This window comes from Diorhabda sublineata, chromosome 3, assembly GCF_026230105.1.
Source record: "Diorhabda sublineata isolate icDioSubl1.1 chromosome 3, icDioSubl1.1, whole genome shotgun sequence".
In the NCBI taxonomy this organism is placed as follows: Eukaryota; Metazoa; Arthropoda; class Insecta; order Coleoptera; family Chrysomelidae; genus Diorhabda; species Diorhabda sublineata.
The window spans coordinates 30,109,032-30,129,898 of NC_079476.1; the positions used below are offsets into that span (position 1 = coordinate 30,109,032).

Consider the following 20,867-nt stretch of genomic DNA (forward strand, 5'->3'; position numbering starts at 1 on the left):
TATAAATAAAACGGACAAAATGCTTCAGCGTGCTTTATTTGCATTCATCAATAATATGAATCTTCATGCTTTGTTATTCATTAATATTATTATTGTCTTGCATTTATGATTGTATAAAATGAATAAGCCTTTTGTAGTATCTAAAACAAAATGCACTTGTTTATAACTTCATGTAAACCCACAACTTATAAAAGAAATGTTTGACATGACTTTTGACAACACTTTCTCAAAACTATTTATATTGTTAGTTTCCGGAAAAATTCCTAATTTCATATATCAAAATTTCACATTAATCTTGCAGATAGATTAGTTTCAATACTCATATAGAGAAAACTGTTTTCATCATTGAAAAATATGGGAATAATTAAGGGAACCAGGAAAATTTACGTAAATCTTCTGAAAATGCTTCGTCCCATGGAATGATTTGTAAATGGTTCTCTGCTTTTAAAAGTGGTCTTATGAACTTGGATGATGTTGAACGTCAGGGACCGTCATTCACTGTCACTACGTCAAACAAAATCCGTGCATTTGTACTTAGCTATCGTTAAAGAAAAGTACGTTATATAGTTAATGAATGAAATGAGTCAACCACTCATTATCTTGAATGAAATGTTACATATAAAAAAGATGGTTACTACGATTTCTTAATGCTGATTAAAAGCTCACTCGCAATTCAAACGAATGCTCTTATGTTCTTAAACGAATGCATATCTTCAAACATAATCCAACAAAATTTTTCTGTCAATATGATACAGTAGATGAGTACTTGAATATCTCAGACACAAAAACTCTCGAAACAATAGATTTCATCCTGGGAACGTGCTTCTAAGAGAGTAAAAACTGTTTTATCGGCCAATAAGGTCATGGACACATTATTTTTCGGTATTTCATTATTGGTATGGTCTCATTCATTAGATAGGAAAAGAATAAACTGGCTAGCTGGTCACTAATATGTTGATTTGCTGGCATGTTTTGATGCTAAAAAAATGACCACATTTGTTGAAGAATTTTATTGAATCACGACAATGCGCTTGCATATTCGTTCACTACTCTTGAAGAAAAATAAAACGATATACATTACGACTTTTCACCTCATCCGACGTAATCATTTGATCTGACTCCCATCTACTAAAAAAAATGGATTAAAAAATTCAAAAACCGGACTGTTTAGACTCATTCGCACTCATTAGAACTCATTCGCAGTGCGAACCATTGGGATATCTTAATCATTTAGTTGAAAGATACATTAACGTTCCTTATTTCTACCCTCCATTAACGTATCCTCTCGGATTACCAAATTTCTCCCGTATATTAATGTGTTCTCCCGTGAAGAATCATAAATTTAGCTACTTAAATTCAAGGTTTATTATATTCATTAATATTTATGGTACACGATCTTAATGGGGACTTACATCATAGATGATTGATTACTGGTGTCCCTTCGACACTTGAGAGTAATTTATTTTATATATATGTGACTTTAACGACCATACTATAGTTTAGATGTTTTAATACAACGAATACGGTCAATCATCATTAGTTAGCCCAGCGATACAATACACTTGTCGCGTACTGCTTTCAGACTCATCCAAATATTCTCGTATGTTCTTCAGAACAATTAGTACTTAGATTCATACGTTCCATGAGACTCAATATCTGTGTAATCATATTAAGAGACAAGCTACGAGGAAAGAAAAATAATCCAAATATTTAGATCAGTGATGGCATGTGGTAAAAAATTTTAGATGTTCTGCAATGTTTCCAAAAAACTCACGTTTTGAAAGTTTTGACGTCTGTGATAATTTGCTCGTAACGGTTATTAAGTTGGAAATTGAGAAAAACAGTTGACGAACTTTTTATGTTCCATGTTTCGGTATAAAAAAATATTTTATTCAAGGTGATCAAAAGCTTGATTTACTATTATTTGTGATGTTGATATCGAAGGAGTGAAAATCGTTTATTTAGTTTGATGTTTTTTCATTCAACTTCATGTTTAGGTACATCGTTTACCTGTTTAGGTTGTTTATGTTGGTAGAGTCAATTGCTTAATAAGCCAGCCAATAAAAACGCAGTTTTTCTTTTTACTTCTTCCAGTTCTATCGACATAGATTTTGATCATTGATCAACTGTGACTAGATTGACTTCGTTGTATCCATATCCGAATATTCAAGTTTTAAATTTTTAAATTTCCACTTGCGTTCTTTGTGAGGATATTTTGATATGATCGAATTGGTAAGTTTGTTACATTTGTGTAATTTTACAGAAAATATATTTCATAACTATATTGATATAATTTAGACATTAGGTTACTATGTTTTCATATTTTTTCATTAATTGAAAATTTTCAAAATGGTAATAAGGTCAGGCAAATATTGCACAATTATTTAAATTACATTTTTTATGAAAAAGTTCTACTTTAAAATTCTAAAACTTTTTTTTTGTGGGTGGGAAAATCTTCAAAAGACTTCTGGGAAGGTGTCCCAGGCGTGCTGGATTCACCCGTTACCCGGGCGCCTACCAGCTCTTAGCGAACATCGCGTCACATGCGCCGGCTGTACTCTTCATCTCCGTGTTCTTCATCTAGTAAATAAATAAAACACATGCACTACGCATAAGAAACATCACATACAGAAGTAAAACAGAGGTAACGTACACATAATGAATATAAATAAAAAACCTACCTAATTAAACTGTATAAATAAAACTTAACCTAACTTATCCTATCTTTAAAAGCATATGTATAGATTAAAACTTAGCCTATCTTAAAATTTGTAGAAAAAAAATAAAAATTGAAAATCTAATATAAATAAAATACCCTACTTTAAATAAAACTTAAATCTATTTTAAAATTGTATAGATAAAAATGTATAAATAAAATCCTACATCTAATTTTAAAATTTTGTATAAATAAAAACTATCCTAAATCTAGCTTTAAAATTGTATAAATATTAAATAAAACTTGAATCTATTTTAAAATTGTATAGATAAAAATGTATAAATAAAATCCTAAATCTAATTTTAAAATTTTGTATAAATAAAATCTAACTTTAAAATTGTATAAATATATAAAACTCCCTAACTCTACTTTGTATATATAAAAAAATAAAATCGGTGTATAGACATGTAATAAAATTTTAAAAACTTGTATAAATAAAATCAATTAAAATTAATAAATTAAGACGCTACAATCACAACTACATATTAAAAATCTTCACGCTTTCTTTCCTTTTCCTCTTTGGCCTTTATCATTCCCGTAACAATATCTATAACCTTGTCGTACACCTTCTTTTCTTTGATGGCAGCGATCATAATATTCCTGCACCTCAGGGTGCCGTTACTTCTTATTGCTTTTTTTAGTTCGTTCTGTTTCTGCCGGTGGACTCGACATTCCGTCACCACGTGACGGGGGTAAAATTCTAAAACTAAGGTAAATAAACCTCTCTCACCTGAACAATTTCTTGCTGCTGAAGTACACAGATCAATACGTGTACGATTTCAAAGTTTGCATAAATGTATTCTAAACTCTATTCGTGCAGAAACAAAGATAGGCTTGATGTATCAAAGTTCTTTCGTGAAGTGAAAGGTAGTTTTGAAAGTATACTCTATACTCTATACATAGACTATTGAGAAATCGATTTACCATATCTATTTTATGCTGAACAAAAAATCAATGGATAAAATTAAAATTTTGTAATTTTTGTAATGTTAGGTTAGTTTTTTGATAAAAATTATGCATTTGCATATTTTTTTCACAGAAACTCTTTTGTGCATGCGTCAATCATCATACACAGATAGATCTTGATGAAATTTATCCATGGTTCGATATCTGTTAGCCTTCTTGAGATGATGGTCACTTCCGGTATGTCCGGAAGTAAATGATTCCGTATAAAATAGATATGATAAATCGACTTCTTGTATAATCAATATTCTATGTATAGAGTTTCATGATGATCGTCGTGGGGTGGCTTATCATTCTCTCACCGTAGATTTTTTCCAGAAAATTAGTTTTTTCGCTAGAACCGATGGCAACAAGTTACTCAATTTTGTAAGAAATTTCTTGATAAATCCGTTATAGGCCTCTTACCGGATATTTATGAAACAAGATATTTGTTAAGCCTGAAGTAAACGTAACTATTCCAATATCTTCATCAGGTGTTTCATCAAATCTTTTTTTGTTGTTTTTTTTTTCCATTTTTCTAGTATTTTCTCTCTATGTGCTTATTTCTTCAAAATACTTAAAATTCTCTTGAATATCCATGGAAAACCTATTAGTATTCATGAAAATAAGCAACGGTGATAAAATCTCATCAAAACTTGTCTTCTCCATATAAATCTGCCGCCCTGGGCTACACCCTACTCAGTCTGCTGCTAAATTCACCACTGCTCCTTTTCAATAATAATATTTTTAATTCTATCTTTGCTATAAAACTGAATATAATCTTTTTGTATTTATTGAATTCAGAATAGCTTCCATACCCCACAAAATTATACAAATTCTATTATAGTATATTTTTATTCAGCTCAAATCATCTTGAAGAACTAGATAGTTCGTCGCGAAAAAACGGCTTTTTACTAGTGACTTAACCTTCCGTATGTTAAGCGATGCGCCAGTCTGAAGGTATTCCTAGGCACTACAGCGCTTAAGCACTAGCCACCTCATCCATTAATTATAGAATATCAATTGTCAAAATTAGAAAAAAATTCGATTAACATAATCATCTCGATATAATGCTATATTTATTCAAAAATACTTACCAAATTAAAAAAATTTAAATCGATGGGAAACATTTTACCAGCTTTCAATACTGCAGGCTTTTGTAACCGTTTCAATAAAAACTTAATGTGTTTTTGAACTTTCAATGGATATGTTTCCCATTGAATACCATATACTGATATGGCAACTTTTTGCAGCTACAAATTAAAAATAAGGAAATGGGATTATAGACAATACATATTGCAAAAGGTCTTAAAGTTATTTGTCGATCATTTCTGGTATTGAGTAGCGTTTATTCATAAATTACTTCGTAAAGAAACCAACAAAGACCGAGATTCCAAGACTCTTACAGCAGCAAAAACCCTAAAAATCTTCCACGATATATACGCCTTTTATAATATGATTTATTACATCAATTTACATGTTTTCGCTAAATACTACCGATATAAGACTTCTTGGAATTAGAAGCCATAAAAAATTATGACATGATATAATAAAAAAAATAGTTTAAAACTTACCTCTAAAGTTAGAGTTTGAGAACAGTACGAGAAAAAAAATATTTCTCCAAGAGAAGCAATCAAAAACATAACACAACCGAAAATTTCTCCGGCCTTCTCAAGCTTAAAAATATAAAATATTTATTGAAAAAAGCAATAGTTATACTACTACTAGTTATATACTAAGATAGTTCGGATATGTGAAAAGGATAAGTGAGAAAAAGACAATAGAAAGAAAAGTCGAAGCAAGAACAATAAGAACCGAAAATAGAGAACGACCAAGGAAGACCTGGAGTAACGAAATCAACAAAGCTACTGAGAATAGAGGGAAGAAATGCACGAGAGCTACCACACACAAAATATCGAAAGAAATGGAGAGAATTCTGGGAGAAAAACTCGAAGAAAAAAGGAACTCAATCCCACGTCTTAGAGACATAAGGATTAAGAAAGTAACTGAGTAGAAACGCTCAAATGTACATAATGGAAACTCTAACGGATCTGCGACTATTTCTTTTACAAAAAAAATACAAACTAGAATTTTTTCCGAAATTGGGGATCTTTCACAACTTTACGAATTTGTGATAATTTTTTTTTTGGTACACCATCAACTTATATTTGAAGATCATTTTGCTCGTAGTATACTAGATTCAAATAGGCTATTTTTATCTCATATAATATGCTATCTGGCCCTGCTGTTTCACAGACAGAGGTAATAAGAGTATTTGGTAGATCCACCTTGTTAAACCAATAATAAACCGATGACTTAAGATCACTACACACTTTCCAATGATGTTCTTCATTCTTTATTAATTCCATTAATGTACACGTTGATTTATAGCTCTTTTTGCAATTTACTGCGAGTATTATTGTTATAGACAGTTTCTTATTCCCGTTGTGGAATAAAACAGCTTTCAGACTGTGTTCTAAATAATCAAAGAATAAGCGCCAATCTATTTTATTATAGTTTTGATTCATTGCTTCAAAAATTTTTATGATAGCAGTGAAATAATAGAATTCCCTTTTGGAAAAATTCCGAATAAACTTTACTTTACTTTTGGACGAGATAATATCTTTTGTTAACTATTTCCACTGTTGCAAGATCCAAGAAGTTCTGCTATAGATCTTGATAAAATAAAATTTCTATTCCTAATTCATATTAATTAATTGAATATGGAGTATTTTCTTTAAAAAATAAATCATCCGAATCCCTAGAAATAGATTTCAGCTTCAACACCATTTTTATTGTCATCTTTTAATATATTATGATTGAAATTATCTAGTCAAGTTGGATCGTAGAATTGGCTTAGGAAAAAACATCATTTTCATGATTCTTAGATATGTCTCCATAAAATTGATTAACTAAATGACCATGTTTGTAAAACAATATTACATATTCCATAAACATATACGGTACCCACTATTTATTTGATTCGTAATAGAAAATCCAAAATAATGTAACACTTTGTAAAAAATTACGATGGGTCTTCTCTTTTTGATAATATATACTATCCAAAAACAGTATCAGAACTTTGCACTACTCGCTAATTCAAATAAATTTAAAACGAAGTACTGGACGTTGAGTGTGAATTGATGAATATTTAACTTAAATCCCAGGAAGAGTAGTTAAAAAAAATGATAAGGTAAGAAAAAATTTGACGTGCCAGACTATTTCTGCTAGGGTTTAAGAAGTTGGTTAACACAATTTTAGACATTTGTTTCGGCGTATGCAGGCTGTTTCTGGAAATAGTTGGGAGTGAGTAAATGACGTAAAAATAATGCTGTGACATAAGAATAATTTTCTCATATGACCCTTGGCATCGTTCGCCATAAAAAGACATTTTGACGAAAATCATCATAAATTGTAATTATGTATAAAAATATTTGCAAGAAGTATTGAAACACAATCAAACATTTCTAATTGAACTGGCCACTGTGGAACATCAACATGGAACATGGAATTGTTGAAAAATGTAGTTGGTTAGCCTACAACTTATCAAATACAAACAAAAAAAAACTATGTGAATAAATGTTCGGAATGGGCACCTTGCACTTCTACCTCTTTCAAGTTTCTCCTTATGCCAGTAATATGATCTTCGATAGTATGTAGTATAAATATTTGTTTATTTATTTAGTAGATATCCAAGAAATGTTTCATTGTGTTTTAATACCCCCTGTAAGTTTTTCAAATAAATAATTACAATATATGATAATTTTCTCCCAAATGTCTTTTCATGGCGAACGATTTCCTTGGTATGTGCAATGATCTGAAAATCTACCTTCCTAAACCATAAATTTTATTTAGTTAAGAGTACATTTTTGCTATCTTTAGATCGTACAGGTTGTCCCTGTAAAAGTTTCGTGATTCATAATGTTCGAATGTATAATTTGAAAAATATACTCAAATATAAGTTTGGATTTCCCAACATTAAAGGCCTACAACACAGAAACGAGGAGTGGTATGACAATTTTTTTATGTCATAGCATTATTCTCACGTCATACACTCATTCCCGAATTTTTTGCATTGAATTTTTTAAACTAATATTATCATTAACTGACAAAATAATAACGAAATTGTTATTACTCACCATTGGTGCCATATAGCATAATATGCACAGTATAAGAATTGCACATCCATATTGAATTAACATTTGGACAGAGCATACAGTATCAACTAAATTAAAAGCACTAAAAAAGAGAATTAATGATAGGAAAAGAAAACATTACCATGTTCTGTTCTAATCTCAACTTCAATATCATTTTTCGTGACTTCTCATTATTTGTTCCGTCGTAATCCCGTCAGCTTTAAGTACATCCATAGGTTATCTCTTTACCACATAAGAACTTCCAAACGACCTTTCCAATTTCCACTTACTTCTCTCATTTATTGTTTTGGAGGATATCAAAACATCTTATAAACCGAGGGGAGGTATATTTATTCAATTATTCAGAACGATTCAAATTATAACAGCAGAGGATACAATAATTGTGTATTCTATATTATTACACCATTATCCGAACTTATTGTTACGAACTCGTCTTCTGACATGGATCATGAAGCCAGTCCTGCTCTATTATATTGAAGAATCTAAATTTTGGCGAATGGGGGAATTCTCAACAGAACCATATACATTTTTTATATAAACGGCGACAATTGTTTTTTATACCTTATGTTGTGTCTATTTTTATAGAATCAATTTCTGGGAAGATTTTGTGTTTGTTTAAATTCTAGAATGGAATGATCTAGAAATCCGTGTTTTGTATAAATAGGCGCTAGTTTATCACAGTAAGTCGTAAATAATTGGATGTTATAGTGAACCGATCGAAATAGTAAAATGTAAAGGGTAAATTTAGATATATTTAGTTAGTGAATAGTTAAGTACTAGTGGATAATTTAGTAAGTAGCAGGTAGTTTAGTGTTTAGTGCAAAATTTATTGTATCTATCGTACCTACTTAAGTGATGAATAAAGTAAGTAAGAAACACCGTTTGTATAAATTCACCCTACCGTTAAAAACACTTTAAATAAATAAGAAAAATATTGCATTATCGTATAAAAATCTATGATTATTCAAAGTACCTCATCAAAAAAATTAGGTCGCTTCTATTGATATGTCACTAACAAGATTTATAGCGTTCTTTCTTGCTTACAGGGTCTTCATCTATTGCAGAACGTAGCAAACGCACTACGCCTACAACTCATTTCATGGACAACGTATTGAATGTAATCGGTTAGATGTAGTTCTGTAGTTCTGCTTTAATTGCATATAGCTTTATCTGATTCATAAGTAACAAGTATGAAAACGATATACAAAGGATATACAAAAATATACAAATTTCTTCTATTCATTTGAATTGATTGTTATGACGGAAGATAATTGTTGATTAAGACTAGTGAGTTATTTTAGGAAAATACATTGAATAAATATAGTTATATGGTAAAAGAAAACAGATGAAGACGACAAACAAAAGCAGCTCTCTCTTTGCACTTCGCTAATATCGAAACTATGTGGGCCGATTTTATTCAATTAAAAGTTTATCAATTAGATTATTCGATAAGTTACTCAGATTTTATTAATTGTAACCGTTTCAAAATAAGAATAATGTTATTTGACATGAAAAATAATATATTTGGTAGTTTATATTGGATACTACGAAAAAATATTTATATTCAATGCCATTTTTAGCGCATTTTTTTAATCCCATTTTCAGAGCATTTTTTACGAAAAATTCTTTATGCCAAACGTTTTATCCGTCCGTCGTCTGTCTATATAGCTTTAGATGTGTCGAAACGAAAATAATTTTGGGCATTATTGGGAAAAAATTTGGGGGCGTTTTTTATTTCATAAACCAATTATTAAGAGAATTATCAATAGGTGTGGCTATTAAATAACAAAACTGCGCGCCTAGAGGGGGCCGTAGACGGCGAAAACCATGTGTGACTAATAACAGGAGCAACGTCTTCTTCTTCTTATTTTAAGATTATGTCTTGTGTTTTCAAAGAGGCAGCCTAAGTTGTGACTCCGAGGACCAGCTCTCATACCAGCGCTTTGGTGGTCTTCCAGGCGGTATACTTCTATTGGGTCTCTCTTCCTTTGCGATTTTCGCCAGTCGATCGTCATCCATTCTATTGACATGATCTCTCCATGCTCTTCTTCTAGTTCTGGCCCATCTCACTATATCCGGAACGTCACATATTCTTCTGATTTCATTGCTCCTTATTCTGTCTCTTAGTGTTTTCCCTGTGATTGAGCGTAATGTCTTCATCTCGGTCGTTCTAAGAATCCGCTTAGTAATTGCAGTCTCCGCCCTCGTTTCTATGGCGTATGTCATTACTGGTCTGACACAAGTTTATATATCCGTGTTTTGCTTTCGATACTTAAAAATTTATTCCTCCATATCACGGTTCGAAGGAATCCCGATATCCTAGATGCTGCTGTTGTTTGCGTTTTGACTTCTTGTTTCAAGTTCCTATTGCTCGTGATGTTAACCCCTAAATATTTAAAAAACATAACCTGCTCTACACTTTTATTATAAATTGCCAGTTTGCATCTTCTTGGTTCTCTCGCTATTGTCAAGGATTGTGTCTTTTGTGTCGATATGATCATATTGAATTTTCCTACAACTGTTTCAAATCTGTGTCATCAGCGTAACAAACTATCTTAAACTCATGTTTTCCCATTCTGTATCTTCTGCCTGCCGTTTTGACTTCTTTTATGATTTCATCCATTATAATGTTGAAGAGTATTGGGCTGAGACTATCTTCTTGTCTGATCCCTGTTGATACTGGCATTTTACTGGAGAGTTCGTTGTTTACTCTTACATATGTGCTATTTCCGTTGTTCATGTCCCGGATGATGTCTATTGTCCTTTGGTTTAGGCCTCGTTCTTTTAGTAGCTCAATGACGTCATGTAATCTCATTCTGTCAAATGCTTTTGTTAAGTCTATGAAGCACATAAACGCGGTTTTATTGTACTCTATGGCCTTTTCGGCAATCTGTCTTAAGATGAATATAGCGTCTATGGTTGATCTATTTTTTCTACATCCCTGTTGTTCTTCGCTCATGCCGCTACTTGAGATTTCTTCTGCAATAATTTTTCTTAGTAATTTTGAAGTCGTGCTTAGGAGGCTGATCCCTTTATAATTATTTGGATCTTTCTTTTCCCCTTTTTTAAAGACGGGGAACGTTATGCTTACTTTCCAATCCTCTGGTACTTTTCTCTGGTCGTATATCTTGTTGAACATGACATGCATTTGGTCTATTAATTCATTGCCACCATATTTAAGAAGCTCGTTATTAATATTATCCAGCCCTGGTGATTTCCTGTTTTTCATCTTGCGCATTGTTGGTTCAATTTTGTCTTTTGATATTAATTGTTGTTGGATGTCTTCTCCTTCCCCAGATATATTTTCTTGTTTCTGTCTGTGGGTTGGCTTGTTATTGTGTCGCCGTAGAGTTCATGGAAATACCTTTCCCATTCTTTTAACGTTATTGTTTTCGTGTGGATGTATTCATTGACTGGTCTTTTGATGTTCCTTATCATATTCCAGATCAGGAGCAACGTATCAACCTCAAATTTCTCGTTAAATTGAAAAAAACTCCGACTGAGTGTTATAAATTGTTGTAAGGGGCCTATGGGGACAATTCTCTATCTCGTGCGCGTCTTTTTGAGTGGTGTAAGCGTGTTAGTTTGTAAAAAACGGCTCGAGTTGTGGAAGAACAACTCGTGGATTTTACACCAAGACAACGCACCTGCTTATAACGCGCCATCTGTGAAGCAATATTGGGCCAGTAAGCGCACTCCAGTGCTCGAATACCCGCCGTACTCACCGTGCGCCTTTTTTTGTTTCCGAAGATAAAATCTGCTTTGAAAGGGACCCGATTTAAGTCGATTGAAGCGGTAACGCAAAAAACGGTATAGCTCCTAAAGGCACTCACCAAAGAAGACTTCCAGCACTGCTTCGATCAATGGATAAAACGTATGGAAAGGTGGCTGGCGAGGGGAGGGGACCATTCGAATGTTGAATAATTTTTATAATAAAACCCTTATTCGTAACCAGTATCGTCATTTAATAGCCAGACCTCGTATAAATTAAGATTTTTGTTAATATTTACTGATTCCTAATGGTAAAAAATGGGCTATAATCTCTCGCGCCGAGAGTACGACGACTTTTTTACTCGTTATATAATTATGTTTCTCGGGCATTGAAATGGAATTCTGTTTTGGCTATTATTTCTTCATTTGATACATATTTCTGTTCATAGAGCTTTTAAGTCGAAAAAAAGTCTATAGTTACTATAGGACAAATTTGAAGAAGAAGATAGTTGCAGAAGAATTTCAAAATCCAATATATCGAATTCTGTCATCGTGTAAGAGAGAATTTTTTTCTTTTGCACATGAGACAGTTTCCTTCTACATTCGGTTCAAAAAGATACTATAACAGTCAATGCTGATTGTATTTCCCTTTTGCAAATAGTCAATAAACAATATTCTGTGTCTATTCTAAAATAGAGAAGCTACAGCCTTGCCAGTCGATTGTTGATTTTTTTCACTTCACTTGCACGTGACTATCTTATGAATACAGGTTAATACGATATCGATATAATAAGAAAATATCACTGATTCAAAATTAAATTGAGTACTACGCAGTTCTGAGTGATTTCGAATTAGACGGGATTTTTGGCGAGGATGTAAACGACAGTAGCGATTACGAACCCTTCTCAGAGGGTTCGTAATTCAAGTGATAGTTAAGATGAAGTCGTCTCCGAACCTAAAGTTGATCCCGAATCTGAAGATAATGTCGATGGTTCCCAAGCAACAACATCAAATGCGAATGATAATTTGTGGACAGAAATTCAACAAAATCCTGAAAATTTTGGTGTGAAATTGGATACGACAAATTTTATAGTACAAACGCTGGTGGAATTATTTTTTCGGATGAATCTCTTGCATTACTTGTGGAACAAACTAATTTATATGCTGCGCATAAAAAATCTAATAGGTTATCAAAGTGGCAAGAAGTCAGTGTTGCAGAGATGTAAGTTTTTATTGGATTTTTGTTGCAAATGAGATCTTGTACTTTTCAATTGAACATTACTGGAGCACCAACAAGCTATGTAATGTAAATTTTTGGCGCTCACATATATGAGTCGAAATCGATTCCAAATTCGTTATTTTCATTTGCTTGATAACTCAATACATTCTGCCGATAAATTATACAAGGTGAGGTTAATACTAAATCATTTTAATAATATTATGCGTTAAAACTATGTACCAGATAAAAATCTTTTTATTGACGAATCCATGATGCTATGGCGGATAAGATTGCTTTTTCACCAATATATAAAAAATAAAAAACAAAAATATTGTATCACACTGTATAAACAATGTTAGTTCGATGGTTTTGTAATGATAATAAAGATTCATATCGGAAAATCATAGGAAACTGACAACAATGTAGGTCACACTACTGACGTCGTTTTACATTTACTTGAGGACTATCTCCATAAAAGGATTGGCGTCCTAGAACAGAAAACAATCTACGAGTTATCTCGTAGTTGGCAGTCAACCTATTAAAAAAAACTTTTTCATGGTCAAAACCCCATATAAATAAGTGAAATATAATATTTTTCCTTAAAAATAAATTATTGAAAGGATGGATCTCAATATTTGAAAGCTCTATCCTTTATGCCGAGAACGTATTGATCAATGATAAATTTCTTCAAATTTCATACCTATATATCTCTTGTAGTTCATTTATACACTTAATTATCCTCATTTCTATTATTAGAAACTTTCTTCCTGCTGTTTGTTTCGGACTTATATGTTTATGAATATGTTTAAAGGCTTCTGCTACAACCATCGTTTGACTTATTAGATGAATTATAAAGGAAGTTAGGAGGATTTCAAAAGCTGAAAAAGTAATTTGAATATGCCAACAAAACTATATCTTAAAAAAATACCCCATTATAATAAATGAATCGTTTAATTTTTAGTAATTCAGCCAAGCAGTTCAATTCCTTACGTGTGCATCTGCTGATTTTCATCTGTTTAACACAATACTGTTATTCTATTATAGTTAAATCGTTGGTCTGACCATGGAAATAAAAAAGACAGGAACGCGCATAAGTGAGTTTATAGGCGCATGCAAGTGAAGCCTGGAGTGCGGTAAGTGGTATTAGTACTCGACTTCTGCCGAAGATAAATTATTACTCGTAAAAATAATAAATCAAAAGAATAGTAACATATTTATTGTAAATTAAAATATTATTGATCATATAATACCCTTATTTTATTTTTATCGATAGATATTTTTCAGAAATAACTCTTATCTGATGTGAAGAAAATATCAACAGCAACCAAATTTTTCAGAATCTGAGATATAATTTTTTGCTTCATTAAATATAATTTTTCCCCACATATATTTTCATACGAATGAATCGAATATTCCTTATGTTTAATCCATATTATAATATAATGTAATATATATAATATATAAAATATAATGAGTTGATTTCATTAGAAGATAACCCGTCAGTGCACTGATGACATTGTAAAGATATTTTACTACAAATCGCTCTATACAGAGTGCTTCAAAAAAAGGTGATCCCGTCTCTAGGATAGATAGAAAACTGAAGAATATCTGGTATTAAGCAAACTAATACCTCTATAATATGTTGGGATTTCCTCCTTTTATTATTGGTATAATCAATCCAGTATCTCTCGGCATTGTTTCTGTTTCTCATATTCTTTCTTTGATCTTGAATATTTTGTACCTTAGGTTATCTCCCCTTTATTTTATTAGTTCATTCACTATTTCGTCTGGTCCCCCTATTTTATTGTGTTTCAATTTGTCTATTATTTCATTACATTCCGCTTCCGTCGGTTTTTCTTCATTTTCTAATATGGTACCATTGTGACTTATATCATCTTCTTCTTCCGTTAATAATTTTTTAAAATACTGACTCCATTCTCTTTCATTAATATTTGTTTTATTTCGTTTTCTATTTTGTTTCTTTATATGTTGATATAATTTTACATTATGTTTATTGTCATTTTCCAAGTTGTTGATACTATCGTTTAGCCATTTATTATCTTGTTGCGATATATTATAATCTTTTTTCATAGTTCTTAGCCATCTCAACCCTTTTTCTCTTTATTTTAATTAATAATCAAACCAATCGGTATTTTTTCTAATATCTTTTTTACCAATGACTTTCTGCGTTGCATTTATAACACTTCCCGTTGCTCATCAATAGTATCTTTTTCTTTACTCTTTTGTAGTTGCTTTTCTATTTCTCTTCCTCTCTTGTTTTCAGTTCCTGCACATTCCATTTTCTGCTTTTTATCGCCTTATTCACTATATTTACCATTCTTAATTTTATTTTGATTATTACTAAGTGATGATCAGTCTCAACACCTGTTTCTCTGTATGATCTTACATCGTAATCGTAAAAATATAATTTTTGATATTAAGACATGATTTGGTTTCACTGGTATCATCCACGTAATTTTATGATCAACATTTGGTAGATATACTGCACATTCTGGAAAATATTGAAGCAACTGACTCAAGAACTGGTGGAGTTGCTCACTGATTGATCACATGTATTACCAAGTTTGAGTTTATTTTTGTATTGAATGTTATAATGCACTTTTTTTAAAAAAACTGAAGTACTTGATTTTTGTGAAAGAAACGTCTTTGAGTGACCAAGAGTACAGCGCAAAAGAAAACTTCCACCTAAAATAGGAGTAGATGTTTATCCTGAATATAATTAACCTAAAGCCTATTTCTTAAAAACTTTTCACTACCATATGTTAGATACACTGAGTGAGAACATTAAGTCACGATTTTAAAAACCAGCTGGCTCTACTCTCCAAGATGGAATTATTGCTGACGGCTTCGACGAAGAACAACGCAGTTTATAAAGACCGCATCAAAGAAGCATGTTTGTTGTTAGTTCCGCGATTTATTGGGAAAATGACACTTTAGCCGCAGAAATTTTTGTATCTTAAAAAATGAAGCATGATCCAAACTATATTGATCGTCATCTTGTGCTAAATTTGGTTTCTCAATTCAAGTCTGAAAATTTTCACAACCAGAATGTATTCCCTAATTTTTTCAAGCTTCTAGAATTGCTTTTGACTATCCCTGTGTCCACTGCAACGGCAGAACGATCTTTCAGTGCCTTGTAACGCATCCAAAACTATTTGAGGAATTCTAAGCTTCAAAACGTTTATCACCTTTAGCTATACTAGCTATTGAAAATATTGCGTGGAAATCTATGCCAGACGAAAATCGAGAAATCTTGCGTTGTTTAACAGCAATTACACTTTGAGAAAACGTGTATCATGTAAAATTAGATTACTGTCCACTCTCTACTATTTTTATTTATACTTGTTTCGTTCATATTGGTTCGTTTATTTGATTTATACTTATTAGTTTGTTTTGTTTATATTTGTTACATTGTATGTGTTACTTGTATTTGTTTATGACTTACGAGAATTCAGAATCTATGACAATTACAATTATATTTAATTTTCCTCGCATTTTTAATTTTATATTTTACCTTGCCCCCGTCCAACTTCTAATGTCCAATCGCCACCACTATTAGTGTCAGTATATCATATTAAACATAAAACTGTGCAGTACAATAAACACAATAAATAATATACAAATTACTTACGTATAAACATTTGTACCGATATCAGTTTACTGTAGTACTGGATGAAAAAAGCCAACCAAATATAACCATCATTAGATGTATCAAAAGGAAGATATATTTCAAATGCTGATTTCTTGTATAATGATGTTTTATTCAAATACGGATTAAACGCTTCATAAAATTCATTATCAGCGTCCGCAATATACCAAATTAAATTCGCAAATAAACAAATTACAGCCAGAGTAATGTACAGGGTACAACATAGTAATCTAGTATGAAACATTGTTTGTTCACGATAATCATCTACTTCATTACTGAAATAAGATATTTAATGTTTCATTAATATAGTAGAAGTCACCTTATTATATATTTTTTTATTATAAGTACTTAGGTGAATTATATATGTTGAGACAACCAAACTACAAGTAGGAAAATGAATTTATTTATATTCAAAGTAATCATCACCAACATCAATGTTGACCAAGTGAATGTTTATTCAAGTTAAAGAATAACCTGGTAACACACATAACAAATTCAGGTGAATAGGGTCTATATTTAATAAATTTTATAATATTTTCATGTAAAAATAAAACATTTTGTGGTGCACCAACTTGCTGTAACTATACGTTATTTTTAAACTTAATTACTAGGAAAAAAACTGTGTACATAATTTTGCATTTTTGTCGTTGTAGGTTTTGGTATATCTTCGTAAATCCAGCTCTCCTGACGGGTAGATTTGAAAAAAAATTGTATGTATGTGTCATCACCTCTTACTATTTTAGAAACCATACGGTGTTCACCAAGCTTTAGCATTTCTAAAGTTCGAAGTGCGTTTTTACTCGATATGCCGTTTATGAATCCTTAAGCGTATGTAGCAAGTGAAATGTAAAGTTTCATCCACTGTTGCGAATCCAATACCAAGAGTTGCCTGAATTGCTTGATATTCTTCGATCATACATCTCACTTTCTCTAGCAATAACTGAAGAACAAGGCCTACAAGCACGTGTCTCATCATCAAGCAATGTCCCTCCTCTTTTGAATTCGCTATCAGAGAATCAGTTGTTAGATTTACTCAGTAAAAGTATAAACACAACTGCAGTCAGAGCTTAAAGTTGGTGAATGATAGGTTGCTCGATAACGTGGGAGCGACAGACGAAGAGAGAAGTCGTTAATTAATAAATTAATTATTCAAGTTAAGCTTGATTATGAACATTTAAGATGACCGGGAGGGGTTTTGCAGTGAATGTAGTGAAAACCTTGAAAAATCTGGGAAAACTTAGTACCACCAGCGTCATGGAATAATAACGTATTCAGGGTGGATAATATTTTATAAAATAGATACCTTCAAAGAGAAAAAATATATCTTCAAAAAGATAGAATGAATATAATAAATGTCAACATAGAATAGATTAGTAGAAACACTTGTGTTTTTAAATTTATTTATTGACAACAAAGGGACTACCAAAAAATGCAGTGGTCCTGTTAACAGTAATCTGTAATAGTATATTACAACTCCGATACTATACAATACAATGGAAATATGCTTAGCATTATTCAAAAATCTGGCAAACCCGGAAACTATTTCATATCGCCCTGTAAGCCTACTCCTAATAATGTCAAAAGTACTAGAAAGACTACTTCTACGTAAAAACCAAACAGTTGTTGCCATACCATAGCACCAAATCGGTTTCAGACACGAACACTTCACAATTTAGCAATGCCACAGAATAGTCAATATGATTAAAATAACCCTAGTAGAAAAAAAGATGTGTGTTGGAGTATTTCTCGACATAAAACAGGCGTTCTACAGAGTCTGGCTCTCTACAAACTAAAACTAGAACAACTATACTTTATTTTAAAATCTCATATCACCGACCGCTACTTTCAAATCAAACTTGAAGATATCTACTCAAATTACCACACTATAAAATCTGGAATACCTCAGGGTAGTGTTTTAGGCCCATTTCTGTGTCTGATATTCACAGCAGACGTTCCAAGCACAGACGATATTTTCATAGCAACACGGCAATCATGGCAACAGATATAGACTCAACTGTAGCTGCAGAAAAAGTACAAAAACATCTAAATTTGTTAAAAAACTGGCTCCATCAGTGGAAAATTAACGTCGAAGCCAAAAATATGGACTGACTACTAAGACTCGAAAATAAATTGCCCATCTACAAAACTATATTCATATCAATCTGGTCGTATGGGATACTAACCAAACAATTAATATCTAACGATCTGAACATCCCACTAATCAAAGATGTGATAAAGAATTATGCCACAAGATACAAAATTCGATCTAATAACCACAAGAATGAATTGATAAATAATCTATTCAACCAGCCACTAGTAAAGAGAAGATTGAAGAGAATATGGCCAGAAGATCTCCTACAATAAATACTTTCAGGGTACGGCCAATGGATGGTTCTCTTTTCGAGAAGGGTCAGCTCCGGTGGCGCTAAACACCCTTGTCGTAATATGTGTGTATTGCTGCCTTGGGTAAACTATTTTTAGCATTCTTTGACAAGAAAATCTCTAGCGATCTATCGCCACGTTTTTTTATTTTGTGTTTAAATGAATAATTGGTTATTCAACACTTACCGTTTTTTTGTAACAGTTAGAATTGCTTCTTTCCAGTAAGCTTCCAGTTGCTTGGATTTTATTTTACCTACATCTCGACTAGATTTCTTCAATATTGAGTATTTAGAATGCTCAATAGCAATGATGGAAAAACAATCAAAATTAAAAGTAGATCTAGTAATAATCCGTGTAATTGTCTCCTTTTTACTTTTCAAAAAATAATATAAAGTTATTCTAATTACCAGAACCGTATCAAGCAATGTAATAGACATAGAAGTCAAGAATAAAGCAGAATCAAAATCTGATGCATTAACAATTTCTATCAAAGTACAAAAATACATAATCCAACAACATAATATATAGTGCAACGTTAATAATGGGGATAGTAACTTGAGTACTTTTCCAGTAGGTTTTTGAATGCCGGTGAGTGTTATGAAAAAATTCAACCATGTGAAAAAATTATCGGGAACATATTTTTTAAAAGGATTAATAATCTTTTGTACATTCATCTTCTTCAATTAGTCGACAACTGTCGACGATTCTTCAAACATAGTCACATATTCGATTCTATCGATTTATTTAAACAGTTAATTTCAGTATTTTATATTATAGTTAATTCTAAAAATGTAATATTTCTACAGAGTGAGCTAACCTATTTCAGAACAATAACGTGACTATTATGAATTCATCAGCCTATCAACATTTATGAAAAAACAAGTATATTGGTGCAGTAATTCGGAGTGACTAATGACACCGTACACGGGTGGCTTAAAGTCACGGGAAAACACTAGAAAATCACTAAATTTATAACATCACTTGTGACTATAACAAATTATATTTCAATGTCGTAAATAAATAAAAATACAATAAAAAACGAGATAAAAATAATAAACTAAGTACATCTGAGTATTAAATAACGTATTTATAGTTATTCTAGAATCAAAGGTAAAGAAGATCCAAGAAAATTTGTATTAAGAAAACAACATAAATGTTGATGTAGTGATAAATGAAAATTTTATTGAGAACGGGGCAAGGAAACACCAAAGTGGTGATTTTGATATTATTAAAGCTTTAATAATATCAAAATCACCGGAAATCTTAATTAATTATTTGTCAGACGATGAATACATAAGTATTCGAAAGCTCGGAAAATATATTGAAGTTGTGTTTCCTTGCCGCGTTCCCAATAAAAAACTACTCATAATATAGCTGGCAAAGACTTCTTTACAATTTATATAGGTATATCCAGAGCTATGCAATAAAATTGCAAGAATGGAACATTCAACGAAATTTCATATTCATATTTCAGATTTTTATTTGACAATACTGATGAAAGTAAATTGAAAATACCTGTGGATTTAAGATATTACTATTACTATTCGGCATTTTCAAGACGTTTAGTCATGAAGAATAACTATATACGTTATTTAATACTCAGATGTACTTGATTTATTGTTTTTATCGCGTTTTTTATTGTATTAATTAATCAATTATTCACGATATTGAAATCGCAGGTGATTTTCTAGTGTTTTTAAGCCACCCGTGGCTTTCAGCCACCCGTGGAAGGTGTCATTAGTCACTCCGGCAGTAATTACTGCAGTGTAAAAAATCAGAATAATTAAATGCCATTTCAGTTATATACAAATGAAAACCTTACATAAAATGATATTTTTTTTATTTTTCGGTGGTTTCCAGGTCTCTTCGTAAATATTTCTTTGTTATTATGAATTCTACCAGTATATAATAGAGAAATAAGAAATAACACTATGATTAGACAATAAACCTAGTGGTTTCCTATTTTTGGTTTTAATATTTAATAATTACTTCCCAGAAGTTAAGTGCAGAATGAATTTTTTAGTAATAACAGACTTAGGTATAGAGAAAAAACGTTATTTTCAGTTTATT

General features: G+C 31.6%; 1 protein-coding gene across 1 annotated transcript; it reads right to left on the reverse strand.

Moving 5' to 3' along the window:
• Window positions 1-89: 89 nt before the first annotated feature.
• On the reverse strand, window positions 90-19,303 carry LOC130441752 (odorant receptor 49b-like). Its single transcript, XM_056775537.1, has 7 exons — window positions 18,984-19,303; window positions 16,398-16,690; window positions 13,446-13,623; window positions 7,798-7,897; window positions 5,233-5,334; window positions 4,756-4,911; window positions 90-140 (listed from the first exon to the last, which is right to left on the reverse strand). Exons 1-7 carry the CDS (start codon window positions 19,301-19,303, stop codon window positions 90-92), a joined length of 1,200 nt encoding a protein of 399 aa, XP_056631515.1.
• Between the last annotated feature and the right edge of the window lie 1,564 nt (window positions 19,304-20,867).

Bases quoted from the DNA above. Each gene is read 5' to 3' on its own strand.
- LOC130441752 (XM_056775537.1), bottom strand. From the start codon at position 19,303: ATGTATTTTTGTACTTTGATAGAAATTGTTAATGCATCAGATTTTGAT. The intron at 7,898-13,445 runs GTATGAAATTTG...TCTCTTTTTTAG, and splicing joins GAACTACAAGAGATATATAG to TGCTTTTAATTTAGTTGATA. The intron at 4,912-5,232 runs GTAAGTTTTAAA...TTTAATTTGTAG, and splicing joins CTCAAACTCTAACTTTAGAG to CTGCAAAAAGTTGCCATATC.